General features: G+C 49.0%; 10 protein-coding genes across 10 annotated transcripts; 4 read left to right on the top strand and 6 right to left on the bottom strand.

The window, feature by feature from the left end:
- Positions 1-254: 254 nt before the first annotated feature.
- On the top strand, positions 255-1,995 carry FOBCDRAFT_3752 (uncharacterized protein). The gene is made up of 4 exons (XM_054702795.2): positions 255-763; positions 907-935; positions 993-1,133; positions 1,228-1,995. Exons 1-4 carry the CDS (start codon positions 589-591, stop codon positions 1,606-1,608), a joined length of 726 nt encoding a protein of 241 aa, XP_054558770.1. The 5' UTR covers positions 255-588; the 3' UTR covers positions 1,609-1,995.
- Positions 1,996-2,283: 288 nt separating this feature from the next.
- On the top strand, positions 2,284-4,059 carry FOBCDRAFT_3750 (Cys/Met metabolism PLP-dependent enzyme-domain-containing protein). The gene is made up of 2 exons (XM_031181772.3): positions 2,284-2,733; positions 2,893-4,059. The coding sequence occupies exons 1-2, from the start codon at positions 2,497-2,499 to the stop codon at positions 3,940-3,942; spliced, it is 1,287 nt and encodes a 428-aa protein (XP_031042540.2). The 5' UTR covers positions 2,284-2,496; the 3' UTR covers positions 3,943-4,059.
- A 68-nt stretch (positions 4,060-4,127) lies between these two features.
- Positions 4,128-5,343, bottom strand: FOBCDRAFT_3748 (uncharacterized protein). The gene is made up of 2 exons (XM_031181770.3): positions 4,615-5,343; positions 4,128-4,559 (listed from the first exon to the last, which is right to left on the bottom strand). Exons 1-2 carry the CDS (start codon positions 5,184-5,186, stop codon positions 4,496-4,498), a joined length of 636 nt encoding a protein of 211 aa, XP_031042538.2. The 5' UTR covers positions 5,187-5,343; the 3' UTR covers positions 4,128-4,495.
- Positions 5,344-6,585: 1,242 nt separating this feature from the next.
- On the top strand, positions 6,586-7,823 carry FOBCDRAFT_211435 (uncharacterized protein). The gene has a single exon (XM_031181769.3). It carries the CDS (start codon positions 6,859-6,861, stop codon positions 7,675-7,677), a length of 819 nt encoding a protein of 272 aa, XP_031042537.1. The 5' UTR covers positions 6,586-6,858; the 3' UTR covers positions 7,678-7,823.
- On the bottom strand, positions 7,781-9,147 carry FOBCDRAFT_235389 (isoprenoid synthase domain-containing protein; the record flags this gene model as incomplete). Its single annotated transcript, XM_059610021.1, has 3 exons — positions 7,781-7,850; positions 7,998-8,969; positions 9,125-9,147. 3 exons carry the CDS (start codon positions 9,145-9,147, stop codon positions 7,781-7,783), a joined length of 1,065 nt encoding a protein of 354 aa, XP_059463834.1.
- Positions 9,148-10,178: 1,031 nt separating this feature from the next.
- Positions 10,179-11,398, bottom strand: FOBCDRAFT_3742 (uncharacterized protein). Its single transcript, XM_054702794.2, has one exon. It carries the CDS (start codon positions 11,222-11,224, stop codon positions 10,322-10,324), a length of 903 nt encoding a protein of 300 aa, XP_054558769.1. The 5' UTR covers positions 11,225-11,398; the 3' UTR covers positions 10,179-10,321.
- A 3,032-nt stretch (positions 11,399-14,430) lies between these two features.
- FOBCDRAFT_3737 (rRNA-processing protein PWP1) lies at positions 14,431-16,322 on the bottom strand. The gene is made up of 2 exons (XM_031181766.3): positions 16,040-16,322; positions 14,431-15,982 (listed from the first exon to the last, which is right to left on the bottom strand). The coding sequence occupies exons 1-2, from the start codon at positions 16,288-16,290 to the stop codon at positions 14,611-14,613; spliced, it is 1,623 nt and encodes a 540-aa protein (XP_031042534.2). The 5' UTR covers positions 16,291-16,322; the 3' UTR covers positions 14,431-14,610.
- A 3,709-nt stretch (positions 16,323-20,031) lies between these two features.
- On the bottom strand, positions 20,032-21,032 carry FOBCDRAFT_211429 (Acylphosphatase-like domain-containing protein). The gene is made up of 6 exons (XM_031181763.3): positions 20,845-21,032; positions 20,670-20,771; positions 20,589-20,619; positions 20,522-20,534; positions 20,399-20,468; positions 20,032-20,346 (listed from the first exon to the last, which is right to left on the bottom strand). The coding sequence occupies exons 2-6, from the start codon at positions 20,679-20,681 to the stop codon at positions 20,197-20,199; spliced, it is 276 nt and encodes a 91-aa protein (XP_031042531.1). The 5' UTR covers positions 20,682-20,771; positions 20,845-21,032; the 3' UTR covers positions 20,032-20,196.
- Positions 21,016-22,469, top strand: FOBCDRAFT_3694 (uncharacterized protein). The gene is made up of 3 exons (XM_031181761.3): positions 21,016-21,514; positions 21,577-21,923; positions 21,978-22,469. Exons 1-3 carry the CDS (start codon positions 21,090-21,092, stop codon positions 22,247-22,249), a joined length of 1,044 nt encoding a protein of 347 aa, XP_031042529.2. The 5' UTR covers positions 21,016-21,089; the 3' UTR covers positions 22,250-22,469.
- A 415-nt stretch (positions 22,470-22,884) lies between these two features.
- On the bottom strand, positions 22,885-24,264 carry FOBCDRAFT_267212 (uncharacterized protein; the record flags this gene model as incomplete). Its single annotated transcript, XM_031181759.3, has 3 exons — positions 22,885-23,313; positions 23,375-23,830; positions 23,890-24,264. The coding sequence occupies 3 exons, from the start codon at positions 24,262-24,264 to the stop codon at positions 22,885-22,887; spliced, it is 1,260 nt and encodes a 419-aa protein (XP_031042527.2).
- Positions 24,265-27,937: the final 3,673 nt, after the last annotated feature.

Raw genomic sequence — 27,937 nt, 5'->3', positions numbered from 1 at the left:
TCAATCGGTACATTCTCAACTCTCAATTCAGTCCCTAATCTCATGTTTCACACCCTCTTCGAAGGCGAGGATTTGACCCGACTCGGTGGTGCCACGCACACACGTATTCGTTTATCCACACGTACATACAACCACAATTCTCACTCGACTAATCGCCAAGTCTCACACATCTCACCCACTTACAGAGTTCTTAGCATCGATCCACAGGCCGTTTCTATGTTTCAATTTTTCCTATTCGTCCTCTAACTGGGCAAGCACGAGTCCCATTTTCATTCCCCCTTCCCATTTCCAATACCTTGTATCTATTCCCATCCTGGAGTTCCGCCTTCCCCGTCGTCGTCCCCGGCTCTAAAAGTCAATTAACTTAAACATCGGCTGCCCCCAAAGCCCGTCCCCCGTTCCGCCTTCCTTCCTTTCTTCGATGTCATATTTCCCTTCCTTCCATCTCGTTTTTGCTCTGTGCCTGTAAGACATCGTGGTACATATCTCACATTTCCGAACTTCGGCTGCTTCTCTCAACAACACCATCTTCTGATATACCAAACAATCAAATATTCCATCAACAGCGTCCACCGCTTTTCTTTCGCAATGCCTATTCGCAACCCTTTCGCTCGTCGCCCTGGCAGTGTTATCGTTCAAGATGAGAACCAGCGCCCTGATTCTACCCCTGGCTTCGAGAAAGTCGACACTGTCGGCTCCAAGTCCACCCCTGTTTTAAGCATTCGAAGTCAAGGTCGCGACAATGGCGAATACAAGATGAGCGGTATGTCAACCGGCCCTGGTCGCTTCCCGTCTCTCATGGCCTCCCCCTCAACCTCCGTAGTGGGGGGGCAAGTCATGAAGAGGCGCATTTGGCATCTTGTCACAAGACCAGAGGAACTTGGCTAATTTGTCTTTGCGCAACAGTTGTCAACGACAGTGGCGTTTATCTTCCTGTAAGTCGATTTAGCCCAACGTGCATAATGTCTGATTTGAAGCTAACGGTCGCAAAGCCATCACCTACTGAGGAAAAGGGCCAGTGGCCTCGAAAGTACCTCTCGACCCGCAACTCGACAGATACTCGAAGCAGTTCTGGCGACATTGAACATTTCTCTATTTCCCGCGAGTCCTTTGATTCCTACCGCCGATCTTTCGTATGTATTTCCTATCATCTGCTTTTTCAAACAACCATCCGTCAAATCAGATATGCTTCGCATTTGCTCAGCGCACGACTGACATGAGCAACAGGACATTTCTGCACGATCGCCAATGCCCAACAGCGATTTCCCAACGCGCCAGAGCCTTGACTCGGCACGTCTTCCCCGACTACCTAGATCTGCGGTCGAGCGATCATTCGAGCAGCCGCCAACCGCCGAGGAGCGTTTTGAAGACGTTGGACTGGACGATCATAAGCAGCAACAACAGCAGCTGGCTCCCCAGGCACAGCCTCAGAAGCGGGGTTTTTTCTCGAAATTCTCCGACAAGGACAGCTCGAGCAATCCTACTGTATCCCGTTTCCTCATGCATGGTCGCAAAAGAGCCCAGAGCGGCCAAGGTTCGGAGCTCACTCCCATGGACAACGCATCGCCCAAGGTGACTGTCTCAACCGATGGTCAAGAAATGCAATGATATGCACGATCAAAGTTTTGTTCTTCTACATTGTATTAGAGATACCTGGAGTTTTCGTTTATATTCTCGGCGTTTTCGGTTGACTAGGTCGGGATAATGCTAGAATCGCATTCGCTATGAGACTATCCTGGGTATACCTTGATGGAGAATCAAGGGTTGGATGAATTGTGCAAAGAGCACTTGTGGACTGGACGTTGAGTTGTAATGCCCAGACGGACAAGCAACATGTGCTATGGGGCCGTGTCCCTCGAAGAGGACCGAATATGAGCTACATAATGATAATGAGACGAGACATATGTTCCAGTGTACCTGTATAATGGCTTCGAGTGGTCGCTAGTCATCAGGGTGAGGACATTACAACCATAAGCTATAAACTCTCGGCCTCGGTTACAGAAGTATAAACTGAGTGGATGCTTGAGTTTAACGAGCAACCGATCCAGCGTTACATTGTCGAAGCTGATGCGATATTAATTGGATAATTATGTTTCAGCTTATATTCAGCATAACAGGATCTCGCCATAGGGCGTGGTAATATAGCCGATGACGGAGACAGTCCAGTAAAAGAAACCATAGAATTGTTCCAGCGGCTGCATCCACTTGTAATTGCGTGCTTGTCATTGCTAGATTCCCTAGAGGCCCCGCTCTATTCCTCGGAGGGCGCCAGACATGAACAGATATAGAATCAGACGAAGCCGAGTTTAACTTCTGTCTCTCTCTGGTTTTCTGGCAATCCGTTCTCTATGAGTCAACAGCATTGAGGACGTGCCAATTGGGCTAACTCCCCAGTCTTTATTAGTATCAAAGATTGCCCCTCACCTGGACTACTATATCAACTTTACAAATTTCCATCAAATTCTCAAAACAACTGAAAAGACAAAGACGGAGATCATGGCCTCTGACGAAGTTCCTACCAACCTCAAGGACGTCTCCTCGGCACCGGACGGTACAGCCGGGGCCCGGACCGGACTTGATAGCTCTCTCGCCGGGCTGTCACTGGCATCCCGCGCTGTTCATGCCGATGAGGGTATCCAGTCACACAGAGCCGTTGCGCCGGCTATGCATGTCAGCACGACTTTCAGGTACAGCGATGACCCTGATGCGCTGAAGGCCTGGGATAATACTGATGTAAGTGTGCATCTTTCCTCGTCTTGATTTGCTGCAGGTATCTCCACAAGAGACTATTAGATGGCCGGGAATATTATGACCGGAGTCGATCCAAGACCATCATGAAACTCTCTGACAGCTTTCTGACTTCTCATGACGACTTTTTGCTAACTCGTGTAGCCCCATAACCCTCTAGACTCTCATGTCTACTCTCGAGCAACTGGTCCTAACACCACTCGTCTCGAGGCAATTCTCACATCCGTCATTGGTGCTCCAACGATTACTTACTCTTCTGGTCTGTCTGCTTTCCACGCCATGTTGGTCCATCTGAACCCTAAGCGTATTGCAATTGGAGATGGCTACCACGGCTGCCACGGGGTGATCAGCATTCTCTCTCGTCTGACAGGTCTCAAGCAACTGCCTTTGGACTGTGCTGTTGAGGACCTCGAGCCTGGCGATGTCATCCACGTCGAGACGCCCCTTAACCCTACTGGCGAGGCACGCGATCTTGCAGCATATGCAGAAAAGGCCAAGAAAGCTGGTGCTTACCTGACTGTTGATGCGACATTTGCACCACCTCCGCTGCAGGATCCTTTCAAGTATGATGTTGATGTTGTCATGCATAGCGGTACAAAGTACTTTGGTGGTCACTCTGATATGCTCTGCGGTACGCTATCTGTCAACCGCAAGCACAGAGACTGGGAGAGCGCTCTCCTCAACGATCGCCTTCTTCTTGGTTCTGTTATGGGTAGCTTGGAGGGGTGGCTGGGTATCCGCTCCCTGCGAACTCTCGAGCTCCGCGTCCAGCGCCAGAGTGCTACAGCTACTGCACTTGTTGCCTGGTTGGCTGAGCAGCAGCGCGATCCTTCATCTGCGATTGGCGCCCTCGTCGAGCGTGTCCAGCATGCCAGTCTCCAGCCCGAAGCATCAGTCGAGGGTAGCTGGTTGCAGAAGCAGATGCCCAATGGCTATGGCCCTGTTTTCTCAGTGTATCTTCGCGATGGAGATGTCGCCAAGCGACTGCCATCCAAGTTGGAGTTGTTCCACCATGCCACTAGCTTGGGTGGTGTTGAGAGTTTGATTGAGTGGCGTGCGATGACTGATCCTAAGATTGATAAGAGACTTTTACGAGTGAGCATCGGTGTCGAAGGTCTTGAAGATCTCAAGAACGATTTGCTCCAAGGTCTGGAGGCTTTGAGAAAGGAAAAGGAAAAGGGGGGCAGTAAATGAAGGTGATAAAGAATTAGAACAGACAGTCATTTTTTTGATAGAGAAGGAAGGAAAAACAGAAACGTTTTGTTTATAGAGAAAATGAAAAATGCATCATGGAAATGAATATCCCTACAATGGCTTGCATTGGTTAAATGGCTCGTCCATGAGACAGAGAATGTTGTGATATATCAGATATACACAGACCATAATGAAAAGAGAGAGAGAGGATTTGTATGAAAAGATCACAACACTGGTCTAGCACAATCAAAGGAATGTGACTGTCCGATCTAAGAAGAAATGCCATACAAAATGGGGGAAACATGTAAACCCAACATAAGCCATGTATGTAAGTCAGGCTGTGTTAGAGAGAGGAGAGACAGAGAAATCTGGAAAGAAAAGGAGGTAAGAAGAGAGGAAAACAAGAAATAAAATGAAAGAAATCGAGACGCAATGGAGAGTACTATGCTCCTCTAGATGCCTTTTCTCCAAAAGTTGTGTCTGCGCACTTGGAATCGTTGCTTAGCATTGAAGTTGAAGTGGTGTCAAATCTTAGGCGTTGATGTGGCGAAGCTCATTCTTGAGGGGGTAACCAGAGGCCAAACCAATTGCTGAGTGGTTTGTACTTGACTTCCCGGCTACGGAGATATATGTTAGTGGACTTTCCCTGTTATTGGTGATATATAGACGTACCGTGAGCGATCATTGTCGGCAAATGAGCCAACTCCTCGAAGATCTTGCTCCGCTGACCTGGGCTCCATGTGTCGATAGTCCACGGATCTGTTGTCAAGGCGGTAAGATGTAGAGCCTCGAGAGGAAGCTGGGGGAGCATTGTGATGGTGGCCATCATGCGGTCGGTGGGGGATAGAAGTCCTCAAAGGCGGTGCGAGAAAGTCATTGGCTACGGTATGTGTCTGATATGGAGGTGCTTCCTGGGTTCGAGAGGGAAATGTGGGAGAGTCGCTGAAGGCGGGAGATGTCGTGGGAGTTGTGAGATCAGAAACGGCATCCATTACGTTCGAGGGATCGTGGCTGTACTGTTGGCCGAGCCATTGGTTAACCATCGTCTGGCGTCTGTCGTAGGCTTGGGGACTTGGTCGCCTCCAGGCCTGGGACTGGTCTCTTGGTGATGTGTTGGCTGATGTTGTTCTCTGGTAGTTGGAATCCCAGCTGCCTCTGACAGCTTCCTCGCTCCAGTTCCTAGAGCTCTCTGTGTTGTAGGTTTGGCCGTAGTGGCGCTGGTGGTGGTCTTGTCGACGGCTCATGGTTGCTTGAGAGTGAGGTCGTTGATGATTGGTTGATTGCGTGTAAGTGGTTAAGTGGGTGTTGTTTGAAGGTAAGGCAGTGGAGAGTTAGTAGCGATGGTCAAATAGAACTGGGTACCTATGGACTGAATTGTTTGATGAAGTAAATAGATTAACTCGAGTCTGAATGCATCTTTTTTAAACATGATGTATTGAATTTTCCTTGACATATGTCACTTCCTATTGTTTGGATGCCTCTACTCAAGCATGCTTCAACTGAGTTGCGGTCGTGGCTGAAGCTTCCCTATTCGCGGGGACGCCGGGAGGCCGCAGCTTTCGGCCAATAAGAAACGCCCGCTCCTCGGAACCCCAGCGATAGTTGATCGTGGCCGTGCAGGGGAACTCTCTCCAAGGGCCTGGGTTTGGGCCTGGGACCCCTGGAGCCGTCAGCAAGCTTACTGGAAGCAGGCTAGAGTCAGAACGTTATGCAGGGAATTGGAAACAAAGACGTCAGTCTTCGCAGGCCGCCGAAGTTGCTAGCCTTGTTCCGGTATCAAAATTAGATGGCTTTCCTAGGATGGATACAGGCCCTGGGTTGTTATTATGAGGCTCAGCCAATGACGGGGACGAATTGGCTATGGAAAGTGAACTCACCAACGTCACGCGATGTATTCTTGATCAAAAGTTGTCTTGTCAAGATTTTTGAGGGAGCCTGTCGATGCATCGTGAGGTTTTTCATAATGCAAGGAGCTTTGGTCGGGCAGATTGTGCCAATAGCTCTGGCGTAGAGGTACCTGGATTGCTATGGAACAGCTTTGAGTATGAAAATATTCCAGAGACAACATTTGACAGCACAGAGCATACTTTGGGATCACAATTGTCTCTGATACAAATGCCCAGGAATTATTCACACCTTCAGTCATCACAAGTCTCTCACAGCTCGTATCATGACTCTCGGAGGCCACCAAAATCAGGCTTCATGAAAACCCAGTAGCAACAAAACTTGACACAGTCACTAATACTCAGTACTCTCGGCAAGAGCGCCTCCCGATCGGTTCCAGGTGAACTGGCCAACTAATTCAGCCATCCCGTGAACCAATGCAGCCACATGCTGCATCATTAAACCTCCGAAACAATCGCTTAGAGGCCCTGGGAGCTGTTCAAGCGCGATAGGGCTGAGCAACTAACCAGAATCGCGCTTGAATGCTCAAATTAGGATCAGAAACAGGGTTTAAGCGCTTGATAACCTTCGCCAATCTTGGAGCTGGTTGCTGGAAGCGTAACTGATGTGCTTGGCTTGCTGCGCTTCCAGAAATGATCAGCTGTGCCACTGGGCTGTGTAGGTGTCAGCCCTGTGCACGTCCCCCTCATGATGTTTCTCTGTGCCGCGTCAAGCGCAGGGGTTTGGCACCAGGCTCGCCTTTCATTGGTCGAAACAGACGCTGCAGAAGCGCGAGCGGGAGCGCAAAGGGCAGTCCAGGGTAGAGGGGTCCCGTCTTGCATGAGGCGCCATGACCATGATGCTCGTCCCCTTTTCGCTGCCTCCTGGTCTCTTTGTATCCAATCTCTACAACACCACCACACAACCATCACCAACCTCCTCCCTCCCTCTTGAGAAGAGGGAGCATGTGCAGGCTACAGAGTCTCGTTTCTGGGACTTGCGGCCGCAGTTGACCACCTAGCCAATGCTCCAATGGCCCGATTCTCCCTTTTCCGCCTGCCTACCAAGCTGCGGCGCAGGGTCAGGCGTAATCGCATGGCTACCCTTATAGCCCTCGTCGTCCTCGTAGGCCTCCTAATCTTTCCCTTCTACTCGGCCTATTGCGTCTACAAACCTCCGAGATACCTCATCAATTGGCTGCGGAGGAAGTACCCAGACGTCCTGTTCGAAGAGCCCACCGACCAGAAGATCATCGCCCTATCTATCGACGATGCGCCGTCCGCCCACACCGATGATATCATGCAAGTCCTGGAGGAGAATGAGGCCCACGCTACCTTTTTTGTCATAGGATCTCAGGTTGAGGGTCGCAAGGATAAGCTCGTCAAATTGGTTGCAAAGGGGCATGAGCTGGGAAACCATGCCATGCATGATGAGCCCTCCAAGTCACTCAGTAACGAAAAGCTGCTGGAGGAAGTCCACCTCGTCAAGGACATGCTGACGGAGGCATACGCCGCCAACGGTCAGATCCTCCCCAACAATTACTTCCGTCCAGGATCTGGAATATTCAACAGACGGATGCGAGATGTGTTGGGAAACCAGGGTTTTCGCATCACTCTGGGCAGTGTGTATCCTCACGACCCCCAAATACCATATCCTGATACCAACGCGAAGCATATTCTGAGCATGGCTCACCCGGGAGCTATCATTATCTGTCACGACAGGAGATCATGGACTGTGCCCATGTTGCGCACTGTTCTTCCTGAACTCAAACGGCAGGGGTATCGGGTTGTTACCATCACAGACCTTGTGAAGGCGGTGTCGTCTCAGAACCAACGGCAACAACATCTTTGAACTCTCGTGAGCGTTCCTTTTACCTATGCATGCATTGATCCGGGGATTACTAGAATGTTTGGATATGGTCTAGGGTATAGATTGGTTTGTCTATCAGGAAACATTAGAGTGTAATTTTTAACGACCCGTCTTCTTCTATGAGTTTGTGTATGTTGTATCTGGGTGATGTTAATCTGTGACAAGTCAGCTTTGCTCTTGACGGAGAGAGAAAGTATTCATACGTGAATCTAAGTGTGCCTGTGACGATGGAACGGCACCCATCAACGTATCTCTTCACGATAGCATGTTTTTGTTCTTGAAACTCAGTCTTCCGAAGCAACATATTCGCTGCATCATCGAAGTTGTTGACTGCCATTTTCATCCTTTCTTCCAGCTTAGCAACCACAACATCCAAGCTCATGCCAGGCTCCATGATGGCTGCAACGGCATTGATGACACAGTCAGTCCGCAACTCCTTCTTCAGCGACAGCATATCATTCATCAAGCTCTGGAGAATGCTCACTTGTGTCCATAAATGAACGATCTCTGGAGCTGACGATAACGCTCCTGGAAGCCTCTCGTCGGTTGCATATGGTACAAGACTGCAGAGCATTCTCCCACCGACAGTGCCGATCCTCATCTTCATGTACGGCCCATAATCAGGTATCCGACTGGCCAAACGGAGTTCCTGCTCAGCTGCGCAGCTGTTGATGAAGAATTGGATCTCATCGTGTAAGAGGCGCCGTTGATCCCTCGGCGCCGTCTGACAGAATCGCGCACCGAACTCTCTAAACACGCCATTGATGGGGTCGTCATCCGCTTCACTCGTATTCCTTTCGTCAACGGCCAATGCCTCACGCACCATGCGCATAGTCTGCCCCCTCCAACGCTCTGCGCGCATAAAGTCACCCGCCAGATCGCCCTCGTTAGCGTCAACAGCATCATCCCAGCAAACGAGCCACGTCGTATAGAGAGTCAAAGCTTCGATCTGCCGCCTACGAGCTTGGGGATATAGTGAACAAGCCAGAGAAGCAATGTTGTCCTTTTTTCGACAGGCGATCAACGGATATGCCATAGCCATGCGCTCAACCGCTCGATTGACGATTGGCGTAACGTGCTCATGGTGGCGGTTGAGTTGACCTTGAGGATTAGGCCAAACACGGAAGAAATTATGAAGATTAGGAATTGGTAGTGTTTGGCCGCGAAGGGCATCTACTATTGCGGCTTGGTTCAGATGTGAGTATTTCATGAGCAAGACATTGATCAATATCAGCAGCGAAATATTTTGGGCTTGAAGATCTGGAAGCCCCGGGCTAGAGAAGTGGTCTAGGTTAAGCCTAAATCATCAGCTATTCCATCCATTGACATAAAACGGCGCAACGATGACCCAAATCCCCGGGTTCGATTAAATGGCTGAAACTAAAATAGATTCCAGAACATGTGTGCATTTGCGTGATTGAAATAATACAACAGGAGTGCATCGTAAGACATTTAGTTGCTGATGCTGTTTTTCGTGAGTGTTCATATTTAAGGTATTTAGTTAGATATTAGATAATTTCTAGTACGCAAAGCTCAACTATTATGTTCAGCCTCAACAAACAGCAATTCTGCCCCTACTATGGCAGCCCAGGTCACCACCACCTTAGTCGGGAATAAGATGGAAGCATAAATTGGATTAGTTGCCATCCGGTAGTTTATCTCTCACACCCTCAACAAAGAAAGTTCAAAAGCCAGACGCGTCACATAGAAAAACCCAGACGCCACAACATGAGAAGCTGCCCAAAACTCAAAACCTCAACGGGCACACATGAAAGAAGAAAGAAAAAGATAGAAAAGTCAACGCCAGGGGCTACGTCGAATTACTGCCCAAACTTGGATATCCTTACGCAGTCTTTTGTGCCCCTACTCTAATAATACCAAATTGCCGTTTGAGTTAGAGTAAGGCGTGTTTCCGATCCTGCAGCGGCCCTTGTACCTTGTACAATTGCCGGGGTCCAAGGGAGACAGTCCAAGCAAAAGTCAAAAAAGCAACGAGCACCGCATGAAAATGCTCGTTGCTAATTGATGAGAAGTTTCACAATGTCTCATTCTGCTGCACATGTATTTTAACCTTCAGACTGTTGCAACGGTTGAAGATCAGCAGTTTCAACTTAACTCAAATCAGTAGCACCAAGATCATCGCTCTCGAAACGGAAATCGGAGTATGAAAAGGAAAAATTGCCGTTTATGGCGAGTGTGTAGGTAGGTAGCATGATCAAGTATCCATCTAGATACAACATCATGAAACAGAATCATCCAGCAAAAGAAAAAAGGTATCCATCCATCCATCCATTCATCCATCCAGTCCTTATTCCACCCTGGTCCTATCAAACGCCCCATTGGAACCTATGTCCGGTCAAACACTCTTGAGCATGTGAGCATCAGACACGGCCCTTTCATTCAAAGTAACCCAAACCAAACCAAAAGAAAAGAGACGTGATCAAAGAGAAAAATCTTCAACGAGTGAATAGATGCCGCTTCGTAGAGCAACCAGTAACTATGTACCTTTTTAGTCATGTCTGCCATTGTCCAACCGAGGACCCCCTTCTCATGGTCGTAAGATGTCTATTAAATATGTACTGCCGAATTAAGAAACCGGAGTGCCGGTGTAGAGTGCGCCTTTGGATCAAATCCACTGTGGTGTCGTAGGCTTGGCGTGTGACACCTCAGGGAAGAAGCTGAGGATGAGGCTCTGAACGTCGCTGAGATACTCCTCGGGGGAGAACTTGTTCAGACCTCTAGACTTCATGTATCGGTGGTCCTCCTCATCCTCCTTGGTCGTCGGCTTGGTGCTGTACTCTTCGGCGAGCTCGGTGACTTGTGCAAGCTCGTGACCAAATGGGTGTGAATCCTTGAGAGCTCGCTGCTGGAAAGATGGCGGGGGAACTGGAGCGACTGCGGGGACTGCTGGAACAGGCATTGGGGGAGCCTTTTGGGCCTGGCTGGCAGAGACATACGAAGCTGATGACGCCCTAGTAGAAGTTGACGATGATCGCGAAAAGGTGAAGCTGGCCTTGGTTGATACTGAGTGCTCCGAGTCCCTGGACATCTGCGAGGTGGATCGTTGACGGGCGAGCGCTTCGTAGGAGTTCTGCTTAGTGTGCGAAGGCGAACGCTTAGGAATCGCAGGAGCCTCGGAGATCTTTGGCAGGACAGCTGCCTTGTCCGAGACACTGAAATAGGTTGACAGATGGTTCGGCTTAGGACCTGGACACTCGTCGACAGGAGATACATCCGGGCTCGTAGGTGGAGTTGATTCAGTAGTTGAAGGAGCCTCGGATTCTTCGCCAACGGAACGCAGAGACGACTTGCTGCGGAGAGCAGCATGCGGGATATCGGGAGCGTTATAGGAGAGCATGTTGGTTGTGTGAACAAGCTGAAGTGGAGCAGAAATCTGGTGTCGTAGGATAGGATGCTGTCTATCGCGGGCCGAGTTACTACGGTGCGGCACTTGAACTTGTTGCTCTCCCATCTCGGTCTGGCCAGTCATTTTGGCCTTTCTAGTCGTGAAAGCGCGTGAGAGCGACATGGTTGAAGATTTGGGGGTTTTGATTTTCTGAGTTACGTCTTTTCTCGAAAAGTTTGTTGGTTTTTGGCCGGGTTCTAAGTGAGTTTGTGGGGTGACGAGGAGTTGCTGCTAGTGAACAACAACGTCTTGTGATAAGAGGGATCGTCGAAAGGGTCGTGCCACTGACTCTTGACACCGATTTACTTTTTTGAGGCAAGTTTTGCTTGGAACTATTGCCAGACAAGGAGCAAATAATGTTGGTGTGAGGTGACTTCGGTTGACGTTGAATGCGTAGTGAGACAAGGAGTCCAGTCCTTTTGAGTTTGTGGATAAAGTGTCCGTGTGAGATCCGACTTCTGGAGCGGAAGATCAACGTCTGGCGTGATTCGATGTGAATGTGTCGGTTCTTCGAGAAAGACAGTGATTTACGTTGACCAGCTTTGCAGTGACAACGTGAGAATGTGCTGGTTGTAAAGGAACGTTCAACGTCGAAAATAGGTGTATCGGTCGGTATCCGTGAGGTTGTTTGATCGATCCTGCGACGAAGGGATACAAGAAAAGAGCAAGAGTGTAAATGAAGGAAGATAAAGAGGTTCTGGCAGAGGCAGAGAGATTTAGAGTTAAATCAATGCACACTGAGAAGCAAACACGATCGAGAGAGCGATGGATCGTGATACTTCGTATTTTCGAGAAGAATTGAAGATACAGGCCTTTTCCGACGTATGCAATGCAAGTTTGTCGAAGGACAAAGACAAGGACAGAGACAGAGGCAAAGGAGAGAAAGTCAAGCGAGCAAGCACTTGAGAATAGATGGAGAGAATCGAACTGAACGGCAGGCGTGGGGACGGGGGGATGAAACAAAAGATATGGGGACCCAAGCCCTGCTAACAACTGCCTGATTAGAGAGCTGAAGCCGAACCTTCGGACAGTGAACAGTACTCAGCGGAGGTGGGCACCGGCCTTTCACTGTAAGTTTAGCGCACACCTGGCCACGAAGCCCGTGAATTGGAGGGCAGCTAGACTCAGGCTAACCCAGGCTAACTCAGGTTCACTTCAGGCTTTGACTTTTGGCCTTTGCAACGGCCCGGCCATCCCCCCCCTTGTGGCTATCCCTAGACAAAGACCCATGTCCCTGCAATTAAGCCCTCGTTGGCCGACTCCCCTGGCTAGAAGAACACTTGAAGCAAAGAATCCTGGTCTCGCGTCAATGGGGTCAGCCAATCGCGTGTATTCTCTCTCTTCCTCTACCCCTTGTCACTTTAGTGATCGGTCCACTGATTTGGTTTTTTCTCTCTTGTCTGCATGGGAAAACCCGCGACCAGCGCCAACAAGAAGGGCGAGAAAAGAAAAAAAAAAAAAAAAAAAAAAAAAAAAAAAAAGAACCAGCTGATGTCTGAAGATCCGTGGCTCAGGTGTCGTGCAGATTCTTCTACGGAATTGCGTGTTTGTTGTTCCCTTGTCTTGGAGCTCGCTATCGCTATCAGAGAGTATAGAACAATATTGGTGTACACGATCAAGCCCAAGAGCGCCAATGGTGATACACGATCGATGATACACGCGCACCTACAGTACCCTAATTGTTTCTTTTTCGTCTCTTAATTCGTTACAGCTTAGAAACAAACATCTTTGCTTTGTTTCTTTCCCCTTCTGCCTTGATTTCTACCAAATGGTGAGGCCTTTGTTTCCCAGCTAGCATATGCACGTCTATGTTGGCTTCCCACCAACATGGAGCTCTCTCTCGGGCCATTCACCATCAATCTTGACCCTCCATCCTCAACATATCCCACCATTCATGGCGGCGACGTGACCCGCGCGCTACAGCAAAGCAAACCAAAGCAGAGCAGAGCAAGGAGGACCCATTTGAGTGATGAACGGGGCCGACATGGAAAAATTCTATTCTATCAATCGGGTTACACCGATCGCCAGGGGATGGATGCAAGCACTCAACTCCAGTGCAGTGCAGACGCCCAATTCTTCTTTGACAGCTTGGCTGGCTGGATGCAGAATATGCGTTCGTATGTGATGTGTTGTTATTGCATGACCAGCTCATACACAGGTAAATTGAAGATCATCACCAGGAACTGACTAAATGGGCTGAATTGTACATCAACACTCGAAAGCCACACCGTCCACGTCTCGTCTCAATTTCCTGACAAAAAGTACCTTCACGCAGTAATTGAGTCGTGGCCATAGCCTTTCGGAAATGACTGGAGCTTCCTCAGGCACATCAAGGAACAAGCCTTCAGACTCTGGTTGACCATTCTCCCTCAATCAACTCGTCTCTAAGCCTCAAGAAGTCCTTGATTGGGTCAACGGCTTCAGCGACATTACCGTTTTCTCCTGTTTCAGGCCCTTGTGCCTGCGCAAGCGGATCCAACTAGAGCCCTGAACTGTGATGTGATGGCGTCTAAGTCCGTAGAAACTACGAGATGCCTTACTGGACAGGCAGAAAAAACAGCATGGCCCTCCCTGTTCCTGCTTAATGCCGTGTGTTTTGGGGGCTGGTAGATCCTCCGCTTTCGATAAACGAAATGTTGAACATGGCATGGTCACAGCTTTTGTCTTCTCCACTGTGAGAGGATTACTCCGTCGGTTGCAAGGTACCTTGAATACGTAAATTGCTGCATCATGAGAATTCCCGTGAATACATGATGTTGAGTAAGTATTTAATGTCTGTCCTCAGAAACCTCTCTTTCGTGTAATACCTATCGTTTAACTAGTATATTCTCGTGGATGTTCTGCAGTGACGTGATGTGCTCTTCAACCGACTCCTAGCTATGGGCCCAGCGCACAGAGGTCTCATTTCGCAATGTCCACCCTCACGTTCGTCTTGTCTTGGACTGTCTGAGATTGGTCCTTGACAATGCATTCGCGCGACTTAGTGCCACCGCCCTATTTTCGGCGCCTGTGACGTGTGAACGTCTGTTCTCAGACAACCTAAAGATGACGGCTTGGTTCGTGAGCCATCTCAGACCATCCAAGAGGACCCTTGATTTTCCCTTTCCACCAGCTATCTTGTCATGCTCACATATTGTTTCTATGCTCATCTCGTTCCGCCGCTCACTAAAAAAAGAACCCAAGATTGTTTGAAGATCAGATCCAACTTTTCCATTCCTGTTCAGAAACCTCGTCTATCTAGTCGATTTGTAAACCCCCCAATATCCATCCCGCTGTGAAACAGTTCCTGTGCGCCAGTGTGCTTCATTCATGCAGAGTACTCTTTTTCTCGGGAGTCGACCTCCAGAGCGGGCAAGACATGATCTTCGCTACAATCGACCATTGCCAATGCTCTCTAGGGGTCGCCGCGCCATTGTCCACTGAGACAATGATCTCATCCAGCCTCAACCTAGGCCGTAGATCTGTCCAAAATCTTGATTCGAAACGTTTTCAATAAATAAGAGATTCGTCTAGTCCTCATCCATGGAATCATCATCGTCCTGCTTGTCATCTTCCTCATCGTCATCGTCGGAGCTGTCATCGTTGTTAACGCCCACGAGGCGATCTTCACCCTTCCCGCGCTGCTCGGGCACCCGCTGAGCAAAGGCCTTGCGCACCGACGCGTTGGTGCTGGTGTCCCACACGTGCATTGTTCCCTTGCTGCCGGCGACGGCGAGGCGGAAGGCAACCTCCGGGTCGGGCGCGAACGTGGTGGAGAAGACCTTTCCGACGTCGAGGTTGCGCGAAACCACCACCGAGGGCCCTGTGGGCTGGATGTTCCACAGCTTGACCGTCTTGTCGGTCGAGCCGGTCACCATGTAACCGGGGACCACGGGGTTGATGTCGAACGAAGACACAGACTCGTCGTGAGCCTGGAGCGTCCAGACAGCCTTGGTGCCCGTAGGGTCGGACGGCGCATTGCGGACGTCGTGATAGTGGATGACACCGTTCTCCGTCGACACGAAGAAGAAGTTCGGGTCGTGAGGATCCCACCGCACATTCTCGACGTCGCTCTCGACGCCCCATCGGGGAGGCTTCGCATCTGGCGCACGCATATCGGCAGCCACCACAGTTCGGTCGTAAGAACCGCTAAGCAGAACGGTAGGCTCGTTCGCGTGCCACGCAAGTGAGCACACTTTGTCGGTGTGATAAGTATACGACTTGGCGCACTTTGCCGTGTTGAGATCCCAGAGCTTGACCGTCTTGTCGGCAGAGGCTGAAGCCATCAGGTTGCGATGCTTGCGGTTCGCAGCCAACGACAGGACAGCGTCAACGTGGTACTCATCGTTGGACTTCTTGGACTTCTTCTTCTTCTTCTTTGACTTCTTCTCCTCCTCGTTGCCTCCCTGGCCGAGGATCGCATTGGGGTACATGCAGTCGATGGTGTCCAGATCCCACACCTCAATATCGGGGTCCATTGTGCCAACGGCGACGAAGTTACCTGTCGAGTCCTTCTCTGCACCGGGCTTGTTGACGGGCATGTCGATCCACTCGACACACAGAGGAATGGCCGGGAGCATGATGTCGTGGTGGACGTAAAGGTTATCAGCCTCATCCTCGTAAACGAAAACCTCGAGGTGCGCCATCTCGTCTTCCACCTTGGCAGCCACGATAAGGTTGTCAGTCGCAAGAATCTGGAGCTCTTCCCGGTCCTCATCCTCCTGTTCCTTGTCGGCATCAATTGTGATGTAGGGGTCGTCCTTATTCGACTCGTAGTAGGCCAGCGACTTGATGTTACCAAACATGCCCATGCCCTCGCCGTTTCCAGGCTCATCCTCACCGTCGTCGTTGTCGTAGTTTTCCAAATCATATTCTTTTAGGTCATCATCATTAAGGTTGATCCTGAGGCCTTCAGTCAGTCTCTGTCCTCCACTTCTCAGATATTTGTTAGTTACGTACTCTGTCTTCTCGGTTGGCTTGTCTTCATCAATCTTCATCTCTGAGTCCTCTTCATTGTCCTCGGTCTCGTTAGCCTTTGCGCCCTTCTGCGCAGCTTCAGCTTCCTCAAGATCCTCTTGGGCGTCGTCCAGTTGGAGCTTGGCAAGCTCCGCTATCCGCTCAAACTCTGCCTCGTCCAGGGTATACTTCTGAGGGAAAGGCGCAGCGAAGCCCCTAGGGACCCACTGCGCGGCTGTAATCATGGAAGACATGGTGATTGTCTGGGTATCCTAAAATGGTGTTGTGAAAGTCCAGCTTGCATCGGTAGGTGGGCGCCCAGATAAATTTCTCCCAAAATTTCTAGTGGGGTTTATCGATAAGAGGCCAACCCACTAGGGGACCTTGGCTAAGGTGCCTAAGGTAGGGGAGGCGAGAAATCTTAGGACTTCGATCCTATACCGATAAGAAGATTTAGGTTAGTTGGCATAAGCTTAAGGGACTCTTTAATGAGCTTGTTCTGGCATCCGGTCTTAGGGTCTGAAGTTTTCTTGCTCCAGGAGCTTGTCCTGAGAGTGCAAGAAACTATCACTTATTAGTATCAAAATGGCTTGTCAAGATGTTATTACAAGATTACTACCTTTATATCATGATATTAAAAAGTAAGGCAAGTGAGAACTATTTTATGATTTAGTAAGATATGGCCATGTGCCTAAAATGGCTTGCTAAATAGAGCTGCAAGTAACCAAGCTTAGGCTAGAATACTAGAAACTCATCCAAGGCGCCGCTTAAAACCCCCTACCGCGTCTCTTTATGACGGGCTTTTTGACTGCACCTTGTGTTACAAACTTCTTACCGTCTGCCCCTATCTTCTTGCTCTTCTTTTGAGTCCGTTCTTCTTCCATCTGTTTCCTTTCTTCGTCCTTCCGCTTGTCATCAGCCATCTTGGCTTCAATCTCCATCTTTCGGTTGAATTCTGTTTCAGTGATTCGTTTATCTCGAACCGAATAGCCCTTTTCCTTGACTGAGTAGAAGACACCACCGAGATCTGCAAGCCAGTGGGGGTCCACGGCTGTCACTGTCGAAACATAGACCTTCGAGGTGAGGATCAACTCGTGGTAAACGATATAATCCGGTGGGTGCCCTGCATATAATGCGCTTGTTGGGTGCAGCTGTACACCAAGGTTGGTACGCAGGTTGATATACTCGCCTGAGCCTTTGTATTTGGCTGCTTGGTGGTAGTATCCCGAGCAAATGCACTTGCGGACAATGTCCCAGTCCATTCCGCAGCTTGTCAATTCCATCTTTTGCATACGAACAATATCCAAAAGCTGTTCACGAATTTCTTTGGCTCGCCTCAAAGATTTTGGGTGTAGAAAGTGCTTAACACACCAACCGTCGGAGTAACCGTTGGCCTTCCAGTTTGTGTAAACCTGGAGGTATGTCAAATGATCTGACTCATGCACCCAGAATTTCTCGCGGGCAGCATCGGCTTCTTCTTGTCTCTCCTTTGGTCGGTAAAAAACGTTTGGCACGGACAGCATAGAAACAATGGTAATCATCTCTTCACTGCAGCCGTATTCTTCTGCTGTAATGAGAAGCTTGGCCAGCGAGGGGTCCATGGGGAAAGCACTCATTTTCCTTCCAAGATCAGTAAGTTCACCGAGATTGTCAAGTGCACCAAGAGCCCATAAATCAAACATTGACGTTGTAATAGTGTCTTGTGGAGGAGGGTCCATAAAGTCAAAGTCCAAAAGGTCCTTGACGCCGAGAGATTTCAACATCAGGACAGTGTTAGCAAGATTCGTGCGCTGGATTTCAGGAATAGTCTGCAAGTATAGATCTTCCTTAAACTCTTTTTCTGAGTACAGTCGAAAGGCCTTTCCAGGCCCGGTTCGACCGGCTCGTCCTGAACGTTGCGAAGCGTTGGCCTGCGAGATGGGCGTGATCTGAAGCGTGTCCATGCCGATTTTCGGATTGTAGACCTTCATCTTGGAGTAACCAGCATCCACGACATATTTAATACCATCGACCGTCAGACTGGTTTCGGCAATATTGGTGGCAACAATGCATTTTCGTACACCAGGGGCAGCCTTGTCAAAAATCTTTGCTTGCAGATCTGCGGGCATTTGACTGTATATAGGTAAGATACTCAGCTTTGGGGGGTCATTGAGGGCATCAAGTCGTTTTTGGATAAGCTCGCAAGTGATCTCGATGTCTTCTTGGCCTGTCATGAACACCAGAATATCGCCAGGGCCCATTGAAACATGGATTGACAACACTTGATGCACTGCCTGGTCCACATAATCCTCGACGGGAGACCGATGGAACATAACGTCAACTGGGAAAGTTCGTCCAGGAATGATGAACTCGGGTGCACCACCAAAGAAGTCTGAGAAGCGTTTCGAGTTCATGGTGGCCGATGTGACGATGAGCTTCAGGTCGCGACGCCTCTGTAATATCTTCTTGAACAAACCCATCAGAATATCTGTGTTCAAGGCACGCTCGTGGGCCTCGTCCATGATGACACATGAATATCGATCCAGATCAGGCTCGTTGAGGGATTCTCGCAAGAGAACACCATCAGTCATGTATTTGATGACTGTCTCTTTGCTGGTGCAGTCTTCAAAGCGAATCGCATAACCGACTGTGCTTCCTAACTCAACCTCCATCTCTTCAGCAACACGCTTAGCTACACTCATTGCAGCCACGCGTCGCGGTTGTGTACATCCAATCATGCCGGTCTTTCCATATCCATCCTCTTGTAGGAACTGTGTCAGCTGTGTCGTCTTGCCAGAACCTGTCTCGCCAACACAGATGACAACTTGGTTTTCTCTAATGACACTGAGAAGGTCTTCACGTACTGCAAACGCGGGCAGATACTCCCGTTGCTCCCGTAGGGTCTTGCTCTGGCTGAAGTTACTCGCGCCATCGGCCTTCTTCATATGTGCGCTGAATTTATTACCCTTGCGCTCACTCGGTTCGGCGTTATCCTCAGCAGGCACTGGTAGTGCAGAATCGCCGTCTTCCTCTTTTGCACCCATAATATTTCCAAGAGTCGTTCCGGTCATGCTTGTGGCTTCCTTGGCCTGCCGTTGACGTTCTCTCTGCTGCCTTGCTTCCTTCACAACTTTACTACCCTTGCGACTGAAAACCGCCATATGACTCTGAGGATCTTTGACGGCTGGAATTGGTTCTAGTTGCTTTGTGAAAATAGTCCGTCCGTCCAGAAAGGGTGGGCGTAGATCGTGTACCAGAAGATGAACTCTGGTCGACTCGTCATCGTCAACAAAGTCGGATGCCATATCCCGTCTTTGCGCGACGCCTGATTGCAGCATTCGGTTCGTTTCCCAAGCGTCATTCTCTCGGTTCCTCTGGTCTCGTCGCGCGTCGAAACGACTAGTCATCTTTTCGTGTCGGGCGGTTTCCTGTTGCTGTCCTTCCCAGGTGTCATAGGAGGCGAATGGGTTATGGGCTTCATCTCCAAAACTGTGGCCACCAAATTCATCACCTCCGTACCAGTCTCGGTCTAACGCCTTCGAATCCTCCTCGGTCGGTCCTATATTTCGGGGGGGTGGTGTGGCAGCATAACGCGATTGTGCCCTGTGGGGAGTTGAGGCGCGCGAATCATTCTGAAATCTTTGTCCAGGTGTATCAAGTCGTCTCCTCTTTGGATTTGGGTTATACCCATCGTACTCTCGATCCTCCGCCATTGTGTTGACTTGTAAGTTATCCGTCAATGGTTGGACTTTTTATTGCGACAGGAAACTTAGGCTCAGATAAGGAATCCGATAATGGTCACGTGGATACTGTGATTTGAATGATGTAAGTAGGATAACTTGGAGTAATTAAAATGCACGAAGTTATCTTACAAAGAATTCAAAAATATTATATATTTACCTGAGCAGTCTTTTAGCGTAACTTGAAATGTATTATAGGATAGGATATTTAGTTTCAATTATGAATGTCAGTACTTAGACAATCAAGGCATGGTAACATGTGATGTTCGTCTTGATGGAAACCCCTTTCTGTCCACGCTCTGATCGTATATACGAGTAGATGATATTCCGGCATTCCTATCTGGAAACACAGGTTATAGAAGAACAAACTGATTGAAGTATTGGGCGTTTATCATGATTTTGTTACATAGGTTTTGTGTCATGTCTCGTTACTACCAATTCTCAACGAGTAACAACAAAGTCATTCTCGTCCTCGATAATTTGCCGGTCTTCTTGGGAAACTCTAACCACGCGAGCAGATCTTGGGCCATTGTCTACATCCTTGAAGAATTTGGATAGAATTTCTTCACTGGCTTGAGCCTCGCCCTCGACCTATGAAAGCTCTATATTAGCCAATGTCATCTTGCTGGGGGCTTATATGCACCTTTTCATCCTTCGTGTTTCGGCACCATCCCGTCACTCCGTACTCTTGGGCCTTCTTCTGAGCAAAATACCTGCTATGCATTAGATGCGATGCCTCGGGGTTTGTTATCTTAGAGAACCATACCGGAAACCAACACCTGGATGACGTCAGTTCGAGTGAATACTACATAGTATGATAGAGATAGACATACCTTGGACACGTCCTTCAACGGCAAAATAGACCTTTTAAAAGGTTAGATCTGGCTTTATAATCATTGTGGAAGATGGCTCACACGTTTCGACATATTGGCGAGTCACAGTTTAATAGGTGATAGATACCAAGGTTATTGTAGAATAAAAGTTAAGCTTGAAGCTTGGAAAGGGTTGGAGAAGAACTAGGGCTTATTAGCAATCAGTGATAAATATGGAAACACGATGATTTCCATCGCCTGCGAGATATGATCTAACCTTTATGTCAACTGCTTGCCATCTAGCGGATAAGTTGGTTTCTATAGGTGGCTTACAAGGTGGAAGGAAGGTGCCTGGGCGCTGAGTTTAGGTTAATGTTGATAAGATAAGCTCTGGACCTCCACTGATGTCACTTATCAACTTCGTGCGTATCTCCACTGACTAAATCAACACCTTCATCCCTTGTTTGCGACGCGAAGATATCATATGTTACAGAGCCCGCGCGCAAACTCATCGAATTATTTATGGAAGCCCACTCCTCGGAGCCGGCTACAGAGCCGGTCCGATTCCGCGCTGGCAAAAAACGAAAGGCCTATCGCCAACGCGTCCAGGAAGATGACGCCGCTGTCGCAGAAACAATACAATCGCCTCCTACTGCGTCTGCATCAGAACCCAGTGATGAGTTCGCCCGAAAGGCTTCATCAGATCGCGCCCAAGATGAAGGAGAATCTGTTGCTGCTGCGCTCAAGTTGCGCAACGCGCGAAGAGCTCGGCTTGGAGGTGTCGCATTTCGAAATACAAACCGCCCAGACGATGATATGAACAACGAGCGTGCTCTTATTCCACACGACGCAGATTATACTTCGAATAACGAACCCATTATGAAAGGAGTTGCAGATCGATTTACTCACCAGACGGGTAGACTGACAGATCTTAATGAAAAGCATATGTACGTAGAGGACCACCGTCTTCGTCATTCCTTTCTCACCATGCAATAACTAATCATTCAAGGATGGATTACATAGAATCCCGACTATATAATCGTGCGGGCGGAAATAGCTCACAGAACACTTTACCAGCGACTACATCAGACCCGGCTCGGCAACCTTCTGCAACAACAACAAACCACGAGAGTGGACGGGCAGTAATGCAGGGCCAGTTGATGGAGATCAATCTCGATGACCACTCTGCTCGAAGTGAGAACGCTGTTCAGGCAGATAGTGCTACAGACGGCGGACCAAGAGCCAAGAAGCCTAGACTTAGAAGGGATGGCAAGCCATGGCGTCCGCGAAACCGTCGAGATAGTGACGCCCTCAAACGAGATCAGATCGTTGACGAGATCCTTCATGAAACAAGACGTATGTCCATGATGTCCATGTTCCTCAAATCAGCTACTAAATCATATTTCCTAGTCGACTTATACGAACCGACTCCAGAACAAAACAGCCGCACTGTAGTTGCCGATCAGGATGGCGCCGCTGATGCGCGGCTCGCCGAAGAGTTCCGGCAGCAATTCCTTGAGGATGTAGCAGAACGACAGCTTCGCAAAAAGAAGGCAACGAACCAAACAACGCGCGCCGGTACCGAGGAAGTACTCAAAGGCCCCAAACTTGGTGGCAGCCGTAACGCTAGAGCTCAGATGAGAGATCTATTATTGAAGAAAGAGAAGGAAGGGAAGAAGTAGTATGGACCGTTGAACTATGTATGACCTTTTTTTTTTATCTGTGGTGTTGGATGGTTCTGGTTTTGCAGCTCCTTTGTACCAGTTAAGGATTCGCACACATCGCATCACCTTATGATGAAAGATAATCAATTATAAACGACATCTTAATCTTGTAAGTGTAACCATAACAATTCCGTTGAACACTTGCATTCATATTCATATTGACTACTTAGTCTGTAACGATCGATAGTGGTGGGGGCATTTTGATCCAGTGATTTGACGATGTAGAAGAAAACAGTCCTAAAAAGAAAACCTCAATGATAAGCTCCCGACATCCAATTCTGTGTAGTCGCAAGAAGATAAACAATGAAATAAGAAAAACCACTTAGCAAAAACTCCTTTACCCAAGTCCCATATATAGCAATTTTCCCAAGTGTGCAGGGCAAGGTCCAACATTGAAATGAATGAACATTCAGTCGCTTGGCACAATGAATATCGATCCCGTGCCGTAATTCGCCTTCCGTCTTGCTCATGTGCAAGATCATTTGACTTCCGTCATATGCCAGAACGCCAAACCCAATGTAATGTTAACCGTCAGAGAACCCCATGCGTTAAATCTTGATCGATGTAATGGAATGTGAGTTCCGGAAAACCCTTTATCTAATGTCGAGCTGGAAAGGCTTGAACCGCCCGCCAATTGTAGCACAGCGGGGACACTTCCTTCTTGCTCCATGCTCTGTCATGAGAACCTCCACACAAGTTGGGCACAGGCCACAGATACATTCGGTACATGCATACGAATCCTTGAGTAGAGAGAATCCTTGACAGGCAGCGCAGTATATCTGAATATTCTGGGCCGAATATGTTGGTGACGAATCAGAAAGCCCCCGGGTTCCCATGTGAAAGTTGTCGCCGCTTTCGCCACTCTCCACGGATGGAAATGGCTCTACAGCATCCTGGCCATATGATGGAGGCGTGAGTGCCTGCTGGAGAGGCGAAGCTTGATAACTGGCCGGCTGGAATTGAGGCTGGTGGGAAAAGGGCGGTAACGATGATCTATGCATTGAAACAGGAGACTGAGGGACCTGAGAGCCTGTTAGTCAATTCAACAGTGCAAAGGTGAATATCATCAACAGATGCACATACAGGAGTACGGTCTTCGTCAATATCACCAGCAGCAGAAGCGGCTTGATCAGCTGCATCGATAAGATCTTCCCACCGCTTCCCGAAGTCTGCCGATGGTTCTGCTGACAAAGCCTTCCGATCATTACCTGGTCTATATCGTTCTTCATTTTGAATTCGGCGTAGCCAGTCAGTTGCAGAACCTTTAGAGTTCTTCTTTTTGTGGTGAGGCTCTCTTCCTCGCTTTGTAACAGACTGCTTGCGAGGCCGATTAGGCCCCACAGAACGCTGAAGAGGTGGGAGCGTTGAGGATCTTCCAGGTGGTGAGTTTGCCAGAATGGAAGGGAGAAAGTCGCGCTGTCTATTAGATTTGGCAGATGAATAAGGGTCGCTAGTAATATCATGATTGGAAAGATTGAGAGGCGGCAGTTCGATGGATGTCCGTGGCCTACGTCGAACATCCATGTCTGAGTAATAATCCTACGTATCATTAGCCCTGGATGGCGATGATTTGAATTCTTTAAGGGCATTTCACTCACACCGTCCAAATCCATGTCGCGTTCACTCTTGACGCCATGAAGTTCGGCTAGGGCAGCAGCCGCACTGGCTGTGCCAAGCATTGGGCCAGAAACCGGCCCGCCATTACTGAAATCATCTAGAAGGCGCGGAGTGCCTGGATTACTCGGTTCGTCGCGATGATAGTTGTGTCGCTCGTGAAAGCCTTGAAGGTGGTCAATGGGCGGGGGCAGGCTGGAGTGAGAGTGGGACAAACCCTGAGCATTTGGAGCTGAGGTCTGATCTAAAGGGCGTCGCTCCGATGGTGGAGTGTTAATCATTAACAAGAAGCTCTCTTCTGTAGCTGGAAGCTTCGAGATGTAGTGCTCGGGGTGTGCGCGGCGGATATGCTCCTGCATGGAACGATATCTTTTTTCCTGCAATTGGACATTTAGAATCGAATGGGTACCGTTGCATGGTGTTACAGGAACGTGCTTCCTCAGTTGGGGAACAAGTGCGGTAAGTGGTAAGACATGACGATGTAAGATGGGTGGGTGCAGCGATGGTAATTCAAGACCAGCTGCAGGGCAAGACAGGGCAGAACAGCTAACAAAGGCAATACCCAAGGACTTACACCAATGCATCTCTTGCGACAGCTGGAGCCATCCTGGTTGCGAAGAGGGCAGACTACCTCATTGTTGGAGTCTGTAATAGAGAAAGACGACGTCAAAGATGATCGAGGCGGCATCTTGACCCCACCATACGTGATGGCTTGCTGGCGGGGGGGTACTATAGCGATAAGAGACTGAGAAGCGAGATAAGAGATGATAGCGATGAAGCTGAGCTTTCAACGAGACGATCAATTGGTGACAATGAAGCTATGCAAAAACCGTAACATTTCAAAGTGTAGCTCATGGACAATGGAATGAGCTGCCTTTGGGCATGGGCAAGCTTTGCTACAGGAACCGTTTCGAATTGGGCCAATTATGCGACAGTGGTTGCGTACACGATTGGGGCGTCGATTGAGGTGGTGATGGAGGTAGTTACTGGGAGAGCGATGAATCCAATCTCTGGTTAAGAATATCGATAACCGTATGTTGAAGAGTCTAAGTTGGATGAGAGGCGAACAGAAATATTCGATCAGAAGGTCGCTTCTTTGGAGAAAAGGTGGGTTGCAAAGAAGGATGTATGGAGGGAAGAAGGGTGAGTGGGAGGAAGAAAGTAGAGGTAGGTAGGTGCAGGTAAGTAAAGATGACAGGAGCTTGCGAGGTCGAAAAAAAGAAGAGACGGAAGAAGGTGGGAGGCAAAGATGCCTTTTGGGTAAAGCGTGTGAGTGAGTAATAAGAGCAACAACGCAATAGCGAAGAAAGTAACGGCCAGAGAGAGGCAAGAGGAGGGTGTGAGTCGTTGAGTGTGTGGTGTGCGGTGCTGCCGAGGGAAGCTGAGCTCGAAGACCTGGATGAGAGCTTTCGCCGACCTTGGACCTAGATATATGTAGGTAGGTATTCAATATACTTTGCTCACATATCACCAACACCAACATCCAGATATTTGCGACAACTGCACAAATATCTAATATTACAAGGAAGCTCACAAAAAGGTAAGCGCAAGGAAAATATCAGAGGGCATGAAAAAATTACCAATAACTACCTAAAGGCAAAAAACTCTGGCGGGAGAGGGCGTGTGGGCAACAGAATCAAGGCCAGTAGCGAAAGATTCCGCACAAACAAGACTCTGTCTGGTTTAATGTCCATTCATTGCTCACTTGACAAGGGACCACAGACTGAGCTCTGGGCTCCTCCTCCGACTGCCATGCCATTGCTTGCAAAGCCATGCCTTGCGCTTCGCCTCCACTGTTGGAGATCTCAGCTGCCTCGAACGACTTGATCTCCGGGGCCAATAGTATTGACGCACAGCTTTGGGGGTGCGGCTACAAGAAGCTGTCCAACAGTCTTCTAGGCCCATCAGAGAAGCAGCAAAAAACCTTCTCCAGCTTTCATTCCATCTTTCCATGGGCTCTGTATGGCCACAGTACGATATGGTTAAGGTCCTGTGGCTCCTTGAGCAAGCTGGCGAAGCTTCGATCTTGCAGACTTTCAAACTCTGTAGCGACACAGTCATTCCCAAAAAAAGATTCTCCAAGCGTCTGCAACATCCAGTAGCGAAGCACAGCTTCCAAGCACAGAAGCATCAGCAGCTCAACCAGAGCATGGCCCAAGCGCTGCGCGAACAAATCAACTGGCTACCTTTGCAATGACTCGAGAGGGGCTACAGGGGTGAAGGCAGTAGAAGAGTGGGGTGGCCGGCGTGGAGTTCTTCTCTGGACGGATGGAGGTCAAGAACCAGGTCCTTGACCCAAAGAATGCCGCCTGTAAAAGTTGCAGAAGCTCCCTAGAACGTGCAGGGGAAGCTCCAATAGTGGAACTGGTCCCTTGCTCAGGTTTGTTGAAGATCTTTTCTTTTTACTGATATGGTAGTGCTGATAAAGTTGTTAGATTATAGCATGAATACATAAAGAGGTTCTCATTTCTCTGCAACATGTCCTTCTCATCATTACCAATCATATTCTCTTTCTCGAGCTCCTGTTTGTTTTTATCAGCTTCAGCAATTATCCAGCTGCGACAGATCCTAATCAATGTCGCAAGAAAAAGGCCGGCGTCTGAAGGGTTGGCCATGTCAAACATGACCAGGGTCGGCGGGGCCGAAGCCTATGGCCAACTGCCACTCACAGATACCGTTCCTAAGCCAACTCCGGACGTGGTTATCACATGTACATGATAGGTACCTCTGCATGACTCTCGCCACGGCCATGGCCACGGGACCTCGACTACACAGAACGGTCGTCACTACCAGCTGGAGCTCAAGCCTTCACTTACGCCGGCTACTAATCCAGAGCTGGAACCGCGAATGTTGATGTGGCGTTTGAGATTCGGCGATACGCAGGTGTGGACGTCAACAGAGTCAGCATTGGAGTCGTCGACGCCAACCAAAATTTCAAGCCTCGCTTTGGCTTCAGGGGTATCCCATCTACGCCTCAAGGAGCATATTGTCTTTTCAAGAACAGTTGGTAACTGACAAAATGGGGTTGAGAGAATGCGGGCTGCAAAGGACCCAGTGATATACGAACAATTGAGAGCTGACCTTTGACTCAGCTTCAGAGACGATGGAGAATTAAACGCCTGCAAGCCCTGTCACCACACTCCCGGGTCTTTTGAGACGGTGACATCACCAGCCAGGGGATACCGCCTGTCGCCCTACAGCACGGAACCGGCGGGCGTGCGCAGCCAGTCCGTTAAAGGGTCTTCCACCTTGACCGAATTGTTCGACTCAGAGTAACGCACGCTATGGCATTCACATCTACTTGGAAGGCGGTGAATTTTGATGTCTGAAACACCCAAGCTTTGTCACGTTGCGGCGAAAACGGAAGAAGGGGCAGGTTGTAGCTCTCATCTGCAGGACCAGCTGAAGGTGCATGAACAGACTCGAAATACGCCTACTCTGTAGACAAAGCAAGACAGCGTCGCGAGGGCTCGATACGATAGCCCATACAACCAACCAGCGTTGCAGGAACCGAGGTCGATAAGTCCGGTTTTATTTTCCAGACCCTGTGAAGGCGGTGACCCCGCGCCATAACAGGGTCACTGCGAATTTTACCCCAGCAGCAATCGTTAACAGAACCTTCAAATGTTCAGTTGCACTGATCGAATACAGAAAAAGGCCTAGCTCAGGCCTTTGGTTAACATAATAACAGTAGTTTCTTGGATGGCGGAATTGAATTGATATCTTACACCACAGTTTCCAAGTCGACAGCTCCGTGGGTTTGGGACAGGTCGAGAGTTTGAAGCTCTAGCTCTGTCAAGGGGTGAGCATATCCATGTGGGGGCCGACTTTCTTAAGCGGACCATCATATCGCTGCTTCTTTTAGGTAGCTGCTCGACCTGCGAGAGCGATTGAGCTTTCAATTATATGCATGCTATAAGTGGTAACACAAAGATCCAAGGCACACCGGGTACTTTGACCATGGCACTGGAATCTTCTTTGCAGTACACGGTCTAACTTTTTACTCAGGTCAGCCCCAAAACACGAGCTGTG

Source organism: Fusarium oxysporum, chromosome I, assembly GCF_013085055.1.
Source record: "Fusarium oxysporum Fo47 chromosome I, complete sequence".
Classification (NCBI taxonomy): domain Eukaryota; kingdom Fungi; phylum Ascomycota; class Sordariomycetes; order Hypocreales; family Nectriaceae; genus Fusarium; species Fusarium oxysporum.
The sequence above is the reverse complement of the archived record's forward strand: the minus strand, read 5'-3'. Positions and strand labels throughout refer to the sequence as shown.